This window comes from Vipera ursinii (assembly GCF_947247035.1).
Source record: "Vipera ursinii genome assembly, chromosome: Z".
In the NCBI taxonomy this organism is placed as follows: domain Eukaryota; kingdom Metazoa; phylum Chordata; class Lepidosauria; order Squamata; family Viperidae; genus Vipera; species Vipera ursinii.
Window position 1 is genome coordinate 109,122,059 of NC_139517.1, and position 17,443 is coordinate 109,139,501.

Below are 17,443 nucleotides of genomic sequence, written 5' to 3' on the forward strand. Positions count from 1 at the left end.
AATACCAATTACATAATATTTTACTGTATACTACAATGGATTTGTGTCTTATTCACCCAAAAATAATTCTATCTCAGACTAATTGTCCTATTTGCCAACTTGCCTTATGCATTTATATCAGAAAAACATTTTACAATTTCTAACATTGTTTACAGTACACTTTTTATCAATGCTCCACATTTTTCATCAATGTAATCCTTCAAAATTTGTTCCAATGATATTCACGTTCTCAAGTAGAGAAACAGGCTAAGAAAAACAAAAACACAGTGGAGCTGAGATTTTAATTAATTCTGTACTGCACTCAAAGATCAATGACCTTGTTTTACAGCATGTAGCTTGTACCATATAGGCCTGCAAACATTTTGTATAGAAAGTTCCTTTTGGATGTTACTAGTGCATTTAAAAAAATAAATTTATGTTAAAATCTGCTGTGTCATGTCCAGAACAGAGCCATTCAGTCAACTCTTTCCGTTATTACCTTATCACGCAATTTTAAGCTATCTTTGTATTAATACAAATTCACCAGAATTTTTTTCCTCTTCTTACCAGGGAATGAATATAGACATACCACATACATATACATGCATATGGGAGGGGAACCATTCCATAAATAAACCCATATTCTGCACTTGATGATTAAAGATTAAATCATTAGACTAAATCTCATTTATTTAAACATAAGTTTGAACTAATCATCTCAGGAGCAGGTTTTTTCAACCTTTGCCTCCCAAAAGGCACATAAATATATATAATTATGCTGATGGCCTCTACTTGTTTTCCACAATTTTCATCTAACTCTACACATTTTGATATCAGAAGTTGGCTGAAGAGAAAGGCAACACAGATCTATCAATCTCAAGGGCATAGCCAAGGTATAGGATTTGCTTTTCAAAAAAACAAAATAATTTGTCATACTTGGGGTGTGTCAATATTTAAAACATAACAGACCTTTCACAAGCTCTTAAACTATTAATGAAAAGGTTGAACAGATTCAGAACAGCATATCAATTGAAAGCAATTCAAGGGATAATGAGATAGATATAGTATCCCCAGAATACAAGACAGTATTTGGAAAAAACATAGAGGAAAAATAAGCAGTTCAAACAACATACAACTTTATTTGTAAATATTATTAGAGGGCATAATAAAAAGATTTCTGGAACACAAGGAAGAATGCAACAGGTCCCATGTTACTTTTTTCTACCTAAAAATATATTCAGAATTATTACATTGCTGTTAAGATTTTCCAAAATATACCTCCCTCCATTAGGAATGTACAAAATAGGGCTATATTTTACCCATTGGATTAAGCATCTTATCTTAAAAATATCACATATCCTTATGATTTTTTCAAAATTGAAGATCAGTTAATAATAGACACTGAAGAGTGAATTGGAGAGTGATTGAAATACTAAAATTTAAGTATTTCTTTTAAGTAACTACAGCATTAAAGCCATACTGGATTCTCTCCTATGAAATCTAAAAATATTGCTGTAAGATGGTTAATACATGAAGTCTACCTGTTTAGATACCATCATAACATGCTGAAATAGCTTTCTATTTGATTGGCTGCCCAGATGCAGTTTACATCTTTTTCAAGCTGATTATGTCAACAATTTAATATCATGCAGGAATGTAATTCATTTAGTCTCAGTAAGATTTATATGCCGAAACATTAAATATCCATATAGAATTGACTCACAAGATTACATTACCCTAAGTTATTTATAAGAGTGGCTGCATCCATAAGCATGCCTAAGTGCAAGAAGGCTTTTGCTTCAGTCTCTCTGCTTCCAGTTCCTACCAGTTTCTTTTTTATTCATCCTGCCAGATCAGCAAGCCAAATGATTATTCACTATTTACATGAGAGTCCTTTCCCACAACCCCAGTGACATATTTGAAAAACAGGAGGAACAAATCTGGCTACTATTCAGGCCCCAGCACCATTTAAGAACATGCAATTATTCTCTATTTCCAACTGGAATTTTGCTTTTCTAATGCATTATTTTAATGCATGTTTCGCAATCTGCACACGTGATCATTAAGATATTGTCAGGAGGGCAAGGAGCAACTAATGAGAAGGTATAAGAGGAGGAGGAAACTGGCCCGAAAAAGCTAGTAAGCAGCCTTATTAAATCCATGAACTCTTTCTGCGTCTGGATGGACCTCCCCCTCCCCTCTTCTGGTGCCCACCAGCTGTGCTGGAAGACAACCCCTCTCCGCCCCAATCTGACTGCTGGGAAGGATGGCAGTGGCCGCCAGACATCGCTGGAAGACAGCGGCTTGGGCAAAGCAGCTCATCCCCTAGACACACACCCCATTCAAACGAACCACAACCCCACAGAAGTCTGCCGAGCCTGCCTTCCAGTAAACACCTATTAGAAGTCACACCCTCGGCTCCGAAGTGGTGAAATACAGTAACTCCTCTCCCCCATTTCCCTTCCTTTGCAAACAGCAAAGCGGCAGAGGTGGAGTTGGACTTCAAGGCGAGGAGGAGGAGGAGGAGGAAGTGGGGGAGAGCTCTCTTTGGTTAAAAGTTTAAAGCAAAAACCCCAAGGAAGCGTGAGAGGCGGGGTGGGGGACCATGTTTCCCCCCCCAAAAAAAAATGCCACGGCCGGTGCCCGTTTCCTGCAATTGTGAGGGCGGAAGACAGGGGCTCCCTCCCATCTCTGCGGCCGGTTAAAGGGAGGAAGGGGCTTCTCGGGGTCGCTGCCACCCCGCGCCCGGCCTCTTACCTGGATATAGTTGTTTTCACAGTAGTCCGCGACCCTGGTGAGGTTCTGGTAGCTCTCCACCAGAGCCCGCTTGCCCGAAGGGATTTCCTCTTCTAGTAACATTTGCAGCTCTGCCATTTTCCACCCTTCCGCATTGCTCTCTCCGGCATTCAAGAGATCGCGGGAGCGCCACTGGCTCACAATCTGCCTGCTATTGTGGGAACCCTCTACGCCTGGGCTCTTGCCTCAGAGGATCCGCTTTCTCCACCCACTCGCTCGCTCTCGACCCTTCCCTTTCCTTGCCCCCCGCCTTCCTTCCTCTCTCTCTCTCTCTCCCTCCCACCCCCTCCTTCTCTCTCTCTCTTCCTCCTCCCCCTCCCCCTCCCCTCCTGCTTTGCCCGGAAGAGGCAGCCGCGCGGTACATCGGGAGATGTAGTCACGTCCGTGGCTGGGGAAGCCTCTTTTGCTCCTCAGGCGCTCGCCCCGAATTCTGCTTTTGATTGAGCCCGAACCAAGGCGAAAAGGCTTCTCAGTAAAAGACGTGTCCAGCACTACTCCTGATTCTTTTTTTTTTAATAAGCATTTTTCTCCAGAGAATGCTGCTTGCTAGAGAATAGGAGCAAGGGTAGTGCCTCGGTAGTTTAAACGGCCGTATGTAACTGGTGCTTGGTGAACAGATTTTGTTTAAGCATCGTTTGTAGAATAAGTTTCCACCTGTTGAAGTACAAAACGTGGGTTACGGACTGCTTGACTCGATTCTGCCAAAACTATTTTTCCCACAGATATGGGACGCTGCATTCCCATCTCCAAAGTAAGCAAAAATTATGTAGCATCATAAAATTTCTTGTCCTTGTTGCAGAATGCCAGTACCGTAAAATCTGTTTTCTTAATCACTGGCATGCACCAAAGTGAGAATGATTTACAGCTACAGGATTACCTTATTTCACAAACGATGGAATAAGTTGACTTATAACAGTTCACGTACTGACCGTTTGAAATTACAAGAGCACTGAAAAAGGTGACATGACCATTTTTTCACACTTGACCATTGCAGCATCCCCATGGTCATGTGATTAAAATTTGGTTGCTTGGCAACTGACTCATATTTATGACCCAGGGTTATGTAATCACCTTTTGCGCTTTTCTGACAAGCAAAGTCAAAGAGGAATCCAAATTCACTGAACAATTTGTGTTACTAAATAAGTTCAGTGATTCACTTAATAACTGTGGCAAGAAAGGTCATAAAATGGGGCAAGATTCACTTAACTGTCTTGCTTAGCAACAGAAATTGTTGTGTAGCAGGTTCTTTGGCGCAGGAAAGAAGGTGAGACAAATGAGTTCAGGCAAACTCATCGTTTAGTTCCTCTTCACTTTCTGCCACTAGATTGGTATCATCTGCATATCTGAATATCTTAGATTGTTGATATTTCTCCCAGCAATCTTAATTCCAACTGTTGATTCATCTAGCTCTGCCTTTCTCATGATGTGCTCTGCATATAAGTTAGATAGGCAGGGCGACAGTATACAGCCTTGCCGGACTCCTTTCCCAATTTTGAACCAATCAGTGGTTCCGTGTCCAGTTCTCACTGTTGCTTCTTGACCTGCATATAGGTTTCTCAAGAGACAAATAAGATAGTCTGGTACTCCCATCTCTTTAAGAACTTGCCACAGTTTCTTGTGATCCACACAATCAAAGGCTTTAGCATAGTCAATGAAGCTGATGTTTTTCTGGAACTTCCTAGCTTTCTCCATGATCCAGCATATGTTGGAAATTTGATCTCTAGTTCCTCTGCCTCTTTGAAATTCTGCCTGTACTTCTAGTAGTTCTTGATTCACATACTGTTAGAGTCTACCTTGTAGGATTTTAAGCATAACTTTACTAGCATGTGAAATGAGTGCAATGGTGTGATAGTTTGAACATTCTTTGGCGTTGCCTTTCTTTGGAATTGGAATGTAAACTGATCTTTTCCAATCCTGTGGCCATTGTTGAGTTTTCCAGATTTGCTGGCAAATTGAGTGTAGCACTTTTACTGCATCGTCTTTTAAGATTTTGAATAGCTCAGCTGGAATACTGCCACTCCAGTAGCTTTGTTGTTGCTCAGATTTCCTAAGGCCCATTTTATTTCACATTCTAGGATGTCTGGCTCGGGGTCAGTGACCACCCAATCATGGTTATCTGGGACGTTAAGCTTGTTCTTGTATAGTTCTTCTGTGTAGTTTTGCCACCTCTTCTTAATCTCTTCTGCCTCTGTTTGGTCCAGGGCTTTTTTTCTCATAGAACACTCAGAATGGCGTTTTTTTTGTAAAAAAAAACTCCCTCTATCTATTGGCTTTCGAAAGCCTATTGCAGTGGTAGGCAATCTTGGCTCTTTTTTATGACTCATGGACTTCAACTCCCAGAAATCCTGAGCCAGCCACACTGAGGGGAAAAAAGAGAGGTTTCCAAGCTGAGCCATGCTGGCTCAGGAAATCTGGGACTTGAAGTCCTTGAGTCATAAATGAGCCAAGGTTGCCTACCCTGCATTAGAGGATGACATTAAAACTATTTACAAGGTTATTTCTTTAGGAACTAAACTTTTAGAATCAAAAACAGCTAATTCAAAAAAGCCAACAGGAAAGAACCTCACATTTTTCATCTGCTTCTGTCTTTTGGAAGGTAAAATTAGATAACAAAATAATCTATTTCCTATGTTAACATCTCTGCAATGAAATCAATAAAGGTAACAGGAAAGAAATGAGAAACATTTTTCTCAATGTAATATGTCTAATTTAGCTGATGCTAGAAAAAAATAGTATCTTTTGTACATACTCTATTACAACTAAACCACTTTAAATTAAACAATTCTTAAGAATGAAATATTCTTAATTTGGACTTTACTTTTACTGTTTGGACTGTTGTGTGTTTTGAAAAATAGCTTATTTAGAATCTAGTTATGTTGCACTTCAGTCTTTAAATAATTAACCTAGTATATACATAACAATATACAATGTTTTCCATGGTGAGCTTAACATCAATAACAACATTTATTAAAAAGGCTAAAATAATTTCTGGTGGTATTATCTGTACATTAAAATTTTGTTTAGTCACAATCTTTCACTTTTCACATTTTGGACAAGCAGTGGTCATGTAACCTAGCAAAAGATGTTACATATGTGCATAAACGTAGTCAGCAGCATATGCCTTCTTAAAAATATCAAAATGCAAAGAAACACAAATAAGTCCAAAATATCTGTATTACATCCAGAAATGCCAACTTTGCAACCAATATTTCTCATCCATAACTATGGCACCCTAAGGATACCTGCATACATGCAAATGCTTCTCTGGGATCAGTAACGCAGCAGGGATTGCTTTTTCCTGGGAAATACCAAATATGGCCTTGAGAATTCCAATCTTTGTTACAAATTTTTCTGGATGTGGTTGGAAAGAGGCCTAGAAATGCCAGCACAAATACATCACACTTGCTGAACGTGCACACACAACTAATTATCATCTTCATTTATATGTGATATATCTAAAATGAGATGGGCTGTCTCAACTGCAACTTGCAAACCATTCCATTTTGTGGCAAAACAATCCAGGACAAGCTGATTAGCAGAGCTTAGAGAGGACTCATTAACACAATTTTTGGGAAGGAAAGAAACAGAAGGACAGTTTAACATCTTCCAGTTGATGTTATGTTATGTTATGTTATGACCAATGCACGGAGACGGCATTGGTCGCTCTGGTGAATGATCTCTGGCGGGCTTGGGACAGGGGTTGCTCCTCTGTCCTAGTCCTATTAGACCTCTCAGCGGCTTTTGATACCATCAACCATGGTATCTTGCTGCGGCGTCTCAGGGGGTTGGGAGTGGGAGGCACTGTTTTTCAGTGGTTCTCCTCCTACCTTCTGGGACGTTCGCAGTAGGTGTTGGCAGGGGGGCAGAGGTCGACCTCGAGGCCTCTCGTTTGTGGAGTTCCTCAGGGGTCGGTTCTCTCACCTCTCCTGTTCAACATCTATATGAAGCCTCTGGGTGAGATCATTTGTGGTTTTGGAGTTGGGTATCATCAGTATGCTGATGATACCCAGCTTTTCATTTCGACCCCAAACCACCCCAGTGATGCCCTCGAAGTGATGTCCCGTTGCCTGGAGGCGGTCCGGGTCTGGATGGGGAGGAACAGGCTTCGGCTCAACCCTGACAAGACTGAGTGGCTATGCGTGCCGGCATCTCAGGAAATTCAGATTATTCCACCTCTTACTATGGGGGGTGAGTTATTACCCCCTGTAGATAGGGCTCGCAAGTTGGGTGTCCTCCTAGATTCACAGCTCTCCTTAGAAGATCATATAGTAGCTGTGACTAGGGGGGCCTTCGCCCAGGTTTGCCTAGTGCGCCAGTTACAGCCCTATCTGGATCGGGATGCCTTGCGTACAGTCACTCATGCGCTCGTGACCTCTCGTTTAGACTACTGCAATGCTCTCTACATGGGGCTGCCCTTGAGGACCACTCGGAGGCTTCAGCTGGTGCAGAATGCAGCCGCACGAGTTGTGTTGGGGGTCTCCTGATACTCCCATGTTACACCTCTGCTCTGTGAGCTGCATTGGCTTCCAGTTGCCCTCCGGGTGAGATTCAAGGTGCTGGTGATGACCTATAAAGCCCTACATGGCATGGGTCCGGATTACCTACGGGAACACCTGCTGCTGGCGTCAACTTCCCTCCGTCCAGTGCGCTTCCACAGAGAGGGCCTCCTCAGGGTACCACCGGTCAGAGAATGTCAGCTGGTGACCCCCAGGGGGAGAGCATTCTCAGTGGGTGCACCAATCCTTTGGAATCGCTTACCGGTTGAGCTCCGGATGGCTCCTGACCTTCGCTCCTTCCGACGTGATCTAAAAACTTATTTATTTGAACAAGCCGGCCTGGTCTGATGGGTTTGGGGTTTTAACATTGATTTTAACTAATGTACTGCATCGGGCACAATTATTTAATGTTTTTTAACTTTTGTATCTTGTATTTTTGATATTTATTGCCCTGTACACTGCCCTGAGTCCTTCGGGAGAAGGGCGGTATAAAAATCAAATAAATAAATAAATAAATAAATAATAAATCTTCTGGGAGTTTAAGTCTATGAGTCATAAAAGAACCAAGGTTGTTTACCCGGGCCTATTGGCTTTCAAAAGCCAATAGGAATTGCTGCTGAGCGTGCCAAAAAACCTGGCCGGCAAACGTTGCACAGGCAAGTTGTCTGCAGCGAAGGCAGGAACTTTGCACCCTCCCTGCTGCCCAACTACACCATCTCAACTAGGTAAGTAAGATATTATTTGCAAATAGGATGGTAATAAACAATTTAGGCTGCATTTATATCAGGGCTTTTCAAGCTTTTCAGAATTGTACCACTTTTAGGACATGACAATATTCAAGTACCACCAGTGCTTAACAAGGTGTGGCTTTTCAACCTTTTCAGAATTGTACCACTTTTAGGACATGACAATATTCAAGTACCACCAGTGCTTAACAAGGTGTCAAAAACTTGACTAAAAAGAAAAGGGGGGAGGTATTTTGGGTTTCATTGGTTAGATTCATTTATTGTTATAGAAATGGCTAGTTTATAATATTATAGAAAAGCAAAAAGCTGAGGTTCAATGTTAATGCTTCCTTCTACTCCTGCAACAGAGGAAGTCAGAAGTCAGTGCCTTTTCTTTTTCCCTTCTCCCCCTCACTTTTCCCTTTTTCTCTCACCCTTCACTCACAAAAGCCCCCCCCCACTCACTCACAGTTTGCTCACAAAAGCCTCCAGTCGCTCTCACTCACTCCTCCATCTATTTCAAAAGCACCTCGTTCAGTCTCTCCCCAACTCACTCCGTCTCTTTCAAAGGCCTCTTGCTCACTCGCTCACTTACTGCCCCATCACTTCCAAACACCATTTGCTCATTCACACACTCACTTACTACCCCGATGCTTCCAAACGCCATTTGCTCATTCACTCACTCACTTACTGCCCCATCGCTTCCAAACACTTCCAAAGGCCACTTGCTCGCTTGCTCACTTACTGCATTTGGAAGCGACAGGGCAGTAAATGAATGGTGCTGGAGGCCATCAGCTGTTTGGCGCCGGAGACCACTGCCACGAGGAACACATCTCTGGGTTGGGGTTCGGAGCAGCTCCAGATAGGGGCTCAGCATGGGCCACGGCATGGCAACTGCAGGGAGGGGAATCCCCACGGCGGCTGTGGGGAGGGGAATTATATCTGCAATTTTCTTGAAGAGATCTCTAGTCCTCCCTATTCTATTGTTTTCTTCTATTTGTTTGCACTGTTCATTTAAGAAGGCATTCTTATCTCTTCTAGCTATTCACTGGAATTCTGCATTCAATTGGGTGTATCTTTATCCCTTGCCTTTTGCTTCCCTTTTTTCCTCAGTTATTTGCAAAGCTTCCTCAGACAGCCATTTTGCTTTCTTGCATTTCTTTTACTTTGGGATGGATTTAGTTGCTACCTCTTGTACAATGTTGCAAACCTCCATCCATAATTCGTCAGGCACTCTGTCTATCAGATCTAATTCCTTAAATCTATTTGTCACCTCTACTGTGTATTCATCACGGATATGATTTAGTTCATATCTGAGTGGCCTAGTGCTTTTCTATACTTTCTTCAATTTAAGCCTAAATTTTGCAATGAGAAGCTCATGATCTGAGCCACAGTCAGCTCCTGGTCTTTCTTTTTTTACTTACTGTATAGAGGTTCTCCATCTTTGGCTGCAGTGCTTTGGTTTTTTCTGTTTATTTTCAGTCCTGCCATTTCTCCGTATTGTTCTATCTTTCCCAATAGTTTAGGAATCATATCCAAAAGTTCTTCTAGAATAAATACCAAATTATCAGCAAATGCTTTTAATTTATATGTTTCACCTTTTATTTCTAGTCCTTTAATTTCTATATCTTGTCTAATGTTTCTATTTAGAACTTCCAAAATGAAAATAAATAACAATGGAGATAATGGACATCCTTGCATTGTGCCTTTTCTTATCTCAAAGTTCTCAAAATAGTCTCCATTCATAATCACTTTCACTGTTTGTTTATTGTACATTGTTTTTAATATGTTTATAAAGTTCTGTCCAAAGTCCATTATTTTTAATTGCTGAATCATAAATTGCCAGGAGACATTATCAAATGCCTTTTGAGCATCTAGGAATATTAGTGCCAGTTGTTTCCCTGGATGTAATTCATAATATTCCAATACATCCATTATCACTCTTAAATTTTTTTCAATTTGTCTCTTTGACAAAAAACCATTTTGGTCTGAATGTATAACTTCAGTTAGGAATCTTTTCAGTCTCTCTGCCATTATTGAAGTAAAAATTTTATAATCCACATTTAGTAATGATATCAGTCTGTAATTTTTTATCTGTGTCAAATCTGAGTCTTCTTTTAGTATTAAGATAATATTTTCTTCTATCCATGTATTTGGGAGTTTAGCCTCCAACAAAAGTTCATTGCAAAAATCTTTCAGCGGTTCACTTAGTATATCATGTAAAGCTTTATGTAACTCTGCCGGTAGTCCATCTGGCCCCAGTGTTTTTTTCGTTTTCTGTGTGTGTGTGTGTCTTCTTATGGCCTCTGTTATTTCCATCATTGTAATTTTTTCCTCTAACATAATCTTACAGGTTTCTGAAATTTTTGGAAGATTATTTTCTTCCAAATATTGGATCATTCTCTCTCTTGGAATTTCTTCTGTGTCATACAGTTTCTTGTAATATTCTTTAATTATCTTTTTTATTTCTTCATTTTTAAATTGTAGGCAACCTTTTTCATCTACTAAATTGTCATTTTCTTCGCCTTCTATTTTTTAAGTTTATAAGCTAACCATCTTCCTGGTTTATTTGCATTTTCAAAAAAGTTTTGTTTTGCTCTTTTTATTTGCTGTGCCAATTTTTCTGAATCCAACAGATTTAATTTGTGTTTTATTGTTTCCATTTCTCTTTTCAGAATCTTGTGCAGGTTCATTTGCAGGTCTGATTCTAATTTTTCAAGTGTTTCTTTTAATAGTATATATTGCTGTCCTTTCTGTTTGTTTGTTTTTTTCCATGTATATTAAAGCTGTACCTCTAAAGCATGCTTTGGCTGTATCCCATACATTTTGTAATGTTGTATCTTCTTTCTTGTTTTCTTTGAAGAAAAACTCCATTTCTTTCTTTGCTAGTTCTACAAATTCTCTTTCTTTTAATATAAATTGGTTCAAATTCCATCTTAATTTTTTTGTATTCCTCTTCACGTCACTTTTAAAGGTTTGTGATCTGCCCATGTACCTGGTTCTATCTCAATTTCCTGCATATTTATCTTCAGTTCAGATGTCATCCAGATCATGTCGGTTCTGGACTAGGATTTTTGACTGTTTGAATAAAATGTGTATTGTAATTTTCCTGGATTGATTTCCCTCCAAACATCTTGTACTCCAATTTCTTCTATCATATTAAAAAAAGTCTTAGGTGATCTTTTTCTTCCAATTTTTCCTGTTTTACTACTTTTCTAGTCTAATATCCCATCCACTATCACATTAAAGTCTCCTACTAAACAAATATTTTGGTATTCTATTTCTATTATTTTTCTATGGAGATTTCAATGTAATTCTTCCTGGTTATTATTTGGTGCATAGATTACTACCAACAATGTTTGTTTTTGATATAACTATATTTCTACCATCACAATTCTTTCTTCTTCATCTGAATAAATTATTTTAGAATCTATTGTCTCTTTAATATATACAGCAACACCTTTGTTTCTGTTATGCTGATGCATAGTAAAGTTTCCCAACAGCTTATAATATTGTCTTTTTATATGTGTTTCTTGCAAATAAATTATATTTATATTTAATTTCTGAAGTTTTCTTAAAAAAATTGTTTCTTTTTGATGGGGAGTTTAGTCCATTTATATTCACTGAAAAATTCCATTTTCTTTCTCGATTTTAGTTATTTATATTTAGGTCTAGTCAATCTCGTAACCCTTTGTTCTCTGGCAGTTCCTTCACTGTCTTGATCCAATTTCTCTTTCTGTTCCCCTGCTTGTATAATTACTTCTTCAGTTGCTTCTTCTATTAGTTTCTGATCTTTTCTCTCCTCTTGTTGATGTTGCATTCCTTCATCTAAGAATGCTCGATTTCTTTCATCCAAATCTTCTGCTTTCCAAACTGAATCCAATTGGTATCTTGTATTATTCCAGTTGATTAAGATCCCTTCTGGCATTAACCATCTGAAATTTATGCCTTTTGCAATCAGCTTTGTAATTAGGAAATGATATTGTCTTCGAGTATCTCTTAGGTATCTCTTGGATATCTGCTCTAACGCCATGATTTCTTTATTCTTGTATTGTAATGACTCATCTCTAACTTTTCTTAATATTTCATCTCTTGTTGTTTTCTTTATAAATCTTACATGCACTTCTCTGGGTAGTTTATATTTCCTTGCGTAGCTTGAATTCATTCAAAATATTTCATCTATCTCCATTTGCATCTCTGCTCTGCTTTCAAAACCTCTGCCAGGAGATCAATAATCACAACTGATATATTATCTTCTCTGTCTTCAGGAATATTTTGAAATCTTAAATAGTGTTCTGCTTTCTCCATTTCTAAGATTGCCACCACTCCTTCTAGATTCTGATTTGCTTGTTCTAATTTTTCATTTTCTTGTATTAGTACTTCCATTTTTTGTCAATATCATCTGATTTATTTTCCATTTTCTGAATTCTTTGTTCATTTCTAACAATCATTGGGTGGTGGGCTTCAAATTGTGTCTTTATTTCTGAGATTTATTCATTTAATTTATAGAAATTACTTTTTGACTCTTCATGGTTTTTTTGTATTGATTCTTGAATTAATTTTAATGTAGTTTGCATCTCATTTTGAACAGTGTTTATTTTCTCACACTGCAACATTGTTTCAATAGATCCCTGGCTTGTTGGGCTAGATCACGGGTCGGCAACCCGCGGCTCCGGAGCTGCATGCAGCTCTTTAAGCTGTCTCCTGTGGCTCCCAGTCCTCCTCCGCCATTCTGGAAAAAAAGTGGGAGTAAAAAAGTCCCATTGAGAGAATGGGGTGGCGGAGGTTTGGGGAGCTGCGCACGCAGTTCTCCAAACCTCCACCACCCGGTTGGAGAGCTGCTGCCTTTGTCCATGTTTGATGAAGGCAGCAGCTCTCCAAACGGGGTGGTGGAGGTTTGGAGAGCGGTGGGTTGGAGAGCTGTGCACGCAGCTCTTCAAACCTCCACCACCCCATTTGGAGAGCTGCTGCCTTCGTCCATGTTTGACAAGGCAGCAGCTCTCCAAATGGGTGGTGGCAGTTTGGAGAGCTGTGCGTGCAGCTTCGCCACCACCTCTGCAAGCCTCCGCCGAGAGAATGGGGCGGTGGAGGCTTGCCGCCCATTCTCTCGGCAGAGACTTCTTTCGGGGAATCCAGCCTCTGCCGCCCCCTTCTCTCTGCTGGACTCTGCTGAGACGAGAGAATGGGGCGGCAAGCCGCCGAGAGAATGGGGCGGTGGAGCACTCCGCTGAGAGAATGGGGCGGTGCAGGCTTGCTGCCCATTCTCTCAGCAGAGATCCAGCCTCTGCCTCCCCCTTCTCTCAGCTGCCCAGGCAGCTGAGAGAAGGGGGCGGCAGAGGCTGGATCCCCCGAAAGAAGTCTCCGCCGAAACGAGAGAATGGGGCGGTGGAGGCTTGCCACCCATTCTCTCAGCAGAGACTTCTTTCGGGGGATCCAGCCTCTGCTGCACCGTGCCGAGAGAACAGCAAGCCTCCCCATTCTCTCAGCGGAGTGCTCCACCGCCCCATTCTCTCGACGGCTTGCCACCCCATTCTCTCGTCTCAGTGGAGACGTCTTTCGGGGCAGCAAGCCTCCGAGAGAATGGGGCGGTGGAGCGCTCCGTCGAGAGAATGGGGCAGCTTGCTGTTCTCTTGGCGCGGCAGAGGCTGGATCCCCAAAAAGAAGTCTCTGCCAAGAGAATGGGCGGCAAGCCTCCACTGTCCCATTCTCTCGGTGGAGCGCTCCACCGCCCCATTCTCTTGTTTCTGCGGAGACTTCTTTTGGGGGATCCAGCCTCTGCCGCCCCCTTCTCTCAGCTGCCTGGGCAGCTGAGAGAAGGGGGAGGCAGAGGCTGGATCCCCCAAAAGAAGTCTCTGCCGAGAGAATGGGCGGCAAGCTTCCACCGCCCCATTCTCTCAGCGGAGTGCTCCACCACCCCATTCTCTCAGTGGCTTGCCACCCCATTCTCTCATCTCGGCAGAGCCCAGCTGAGAGAAGGGGGTGACAGAGGCTGGATCCCCCGAAAGAAATCTCCGCCGAGACAAGAGAACGGGGCAGCAAGCTGCCGAGAGAATGGGGCGGTGGAGCGCTCCACCGAGAGAATGGGGCGGCTTGCTGTTCTCTCAGCGCGGCACGGCAGAGGCTGGATCTCCCGAAAGAAGTCTCTGCTGAGAGAATGGGCAGCAAGCTTCCAATGCCCCATTCTCTTGGCGAAGCGCTCCACCGCCCCATTCTCTCAGCAGCTTGCCACCCCATTCTCTCATCTCAGCAGAGACTTCTTTCAGGGGATCCAGCCTCCGCCGCCCAATTCTCTTGGCGGAGACTTGCAGAGCTGCTACCTTCAGCTGCTTTTCTTTCGGGGCATCCAGCTGTTGAGAGAAGGGGGCAGCAGAGGCTGGATCCCCCAAAAGAAAAGTAGCCGAAAGCAAGCCAAAACAGAGAGAAGGAGACTGCAAGAAGGGCGAGATCAGTGCAGGCTGAGAAACGCTGATCTCGTGTTCCTGGCAATCTCCCTCAATTTCCACTTGTGAAGTTCGGGGCTGGCCTTATGGAGTTGTCAGAGCTCCCGGGAGGATGCATACACCTGGGCGCTGATCAGCCTCTTGTTTTGCACATGCGTGTGCATGCACACTTTTTTTTTTGCAACTCCCAGTTTTTTCTTCTGTGAGGGAACCGGTTCCGAGTGGCTCTTTCACTGTTTCAGCTTGCCGACCCTTGGGCTAGATGTTCCAACACAGGGTGCAGAGGAAGACTTTCATAAGTCTGGGGAGATTTGATGTAGTCATTTTTCCAGCCAAATATCTTAGGCTAAAATCCAAACTGTGAAAGGAGCCAACTACTTTAGGCTAAATCCAATATCTCAGGGAGAGAAAACAAAGTAAAAAAAGAAAAAAGAGAAAAAAAGTCACCTATCTTAGGCTAAAATCCAGCCAAGAAGAACCCAGCCAACTACTTTAGGCCAAATCCAAAACCTCCAGTTGAGTCACAGATGTAAAACACCCACTGTCTCCAAGTAATTCCTGTTTTGGTTATATCCAGAGTCAACAGATATAATTGTAGAAAGTCTTTTCACTTATAATCTCACACAAAGGCACTTTGTTTATACCAGGTAGCTGTTTCAAGGTCAAACACTTTCAGGTTCTTTTATTATTTAGTATTACTGTAGTATCTCCTTTCACTACTAGATGTCTTCGTACACTGTGTCAATATCTGGTTTTAAAAGATTATTACAAAGTTTTAAAGTTCTTTATAGATTATTTACCCTAGGAATTATATCTAAAAAATTTTTTCACATCTTGTAGGATAGATAGTGTTATGTATTCACATGTTAATAATGTTGTATATATATATAAACAGGGCTGAGGTAAAAGCCGCGGCAGCTTTTGACAGCTGTCAAAAGCTGCCGGACAGAACAACGCAGGAGCCAACTGACTGACAGCTCTCGGCCGTCAAAATCACCTGGTAACAGCACGCGCTACCGATGACAGCTCCGAGCTGTCAAAACCAGCCGACTCCGATTGGCGGAAACGGACGGCGCGGGAAACCGGCTCAGCCCTGATTGGCCAAACCGTTGACAGCTGCTAGTATAAATAGGAGCAATGTTCTTCTGTTGTTTGCCTGGTTCGTAAATAAAGTTAAGTTGCTGAACTTGCTGTCTCGCCTGCTTCTTCGCTAAAGCACTGGCGACGAAGGTGGGATGCCTGCTTGCTTAGCTGAAGTCACCGCCTAAGGGGAGAAGAGATTTTTCCCCTTAGCCTGAGCTAGTCACTCGCTGAAGTCACTCGGGAGCCTAACTCCCACACAACGCAAGCAGCTGTACCCACGACTAGATAGACAGCATGACGAACCACGGCCACATTCGAGAGTTCAACACTCGCCACCCAGAATGCTGGGAATCTCATCTGGGCCAGGTAGAAGGATACCTGGTGGTGAAGAAGATTACGGACGACCGGGCGAAGGCAGCCGCCCTCCTCTGGCTCAGCGGGCCCGCTGTCTACGATGCCGCTGTGGGACTCTTCAGTCCAGAACCAATCGCCACAATCTCCTATGCCGATCTCACCGAGGGGCTGAGTAAACACTTCATGCCCACGAAGTCAGAGCTCTTCTGTAGGGTAAATTTCGCCCGAAGAGTACAGCTCCCTGACGAGCCCGCCAATGACTTTATAACCCGGATCAGACACGCCGCATGGCGATGTCGGTTCCCGGACTTAGAGGACCGAATCCGGGACCAAATCGTCATAGGGCTTAAAGATGAGCGGCTGAGGAGGAAGCTGATCGCCAAGCCCGAACTGACACTGGCTGAAGTGGCGAGGGAAGTCATTGCCTACGAGGACAGCCACGGTGACAACCAACGTTCCCCTGACAGCGGGCCCAGTGGGTCCGTGCACCAGGAGGACGGCGGTTTCAGCGGTCCAGAAGATGACGACGTCTCCATGGACATCAATGCGGTGCAGCGGCGGTTCGAAAGGCTCAGGCTGCAACGCAACAACAGAGGGGGCCCTGCCAACAACCAAAGGGGCGCTAACTACCAGCCAAACAGGGCTAAATGTGCCAGCTGCGGCGGAAGCCACCCGAGAGCAGCGTGCCGGTTCCGCAGTGCCAAGTGCCATGGATGCGGAAAGACAGGTCACCTCAAAGCCGTGTGCCGCAGCCGGAGCCGAGAAAATCTTCATGAACTAGAGGTGACGTCCGCAGGTATGAACCAGCACACACCCAGGGTCAGGCACAATTCCAAACCCCTAGTGCTAAACGTGAAGGGAAGGGCGAGGGAACACACAGTCCACAGCACCCTTAAGCCCAAAGTCAAGGTGGACGTCCTGATTCACGGAATTCCCTGTGAGATGGAAGTGGACTCTGGGTCCTCCGTCTCACTCATTTCTTGGCAAACTTACAGGGACATTTGTAACCGCAGCAGAAAACGGCCCGCCCTTCGGCCCACCAAACTTCGCCTAGCGGATTTTCAAAAGACGCCCATTAAACTCCGGGGAAAGGCTTCCGTTCCAACAGAGTTTAAGCAATTTAAAGGACCCCTTACTATACTAGTGACCCAGGAAAACAGGACCAGCCTGCTAGGACTGGACTGGTTTGAGGCGCTAGGGATAGCGTTGACAGGCGTCAACGCCACTCAGCTGTCAAACTTAGAATCCGTCTGCCTTCAATTCACGGACGTCTTTGACAGCTCTCTAGGGAAATACACAGGGCCGCCTGTATCATTAAAACTAAACCCGAATGTAATGCCTGTCAGAATCAAGGCGAGAAGAGTTCCCTTCGCCTTAAGAGAAAAAATAGAAACTGAACTAGACCGATTAACTAACTTAGGGGTCCTAGAACCAGTAGAAGGGGCAGAATGGGAGACACCCATAGTGACCCCAATTAAGCCAAATGGCCAAATCAGATTATGTGCTGACTATAAAGCAACCCTAAACCGCGCATTAAACACCCATGCCTACCCGGTCCCGGCTGTCAAAG

The 17,443-nt window shown here is 43.1% G+C and overlaps 1 protein-coding gene across 3 annotated transcripts in view; it reads right to left on the minus strand.

Moving 5' to 3' along the window:
- ABI1 (abl interactor 1) overlaps positions 1 to 3,019 on the minus strand; it is a 95,342-nt gene extending 92,323 nt beyond the window's left edge. For all 3 annotated transcript variants that reach the window (XM_083376193.1, XM_083376192.1, XM_083376191.1), the window contains exon 1: positions 2,737 to 3,019. In XM_083376193.1, the coding sequence (XP_083232319.1) occupies positions 2,737 to 2,853 (117 nt within the window). In that variant the 5' untranslated portion in view covers positions 2,854 to 3,019. The remainder of the gene's footprint in view (positions 1 to 2,736) is intronic.
- Between the last annotated feature and the right edge of the window lie 14,424 nt (positions 3,020 to 17,443).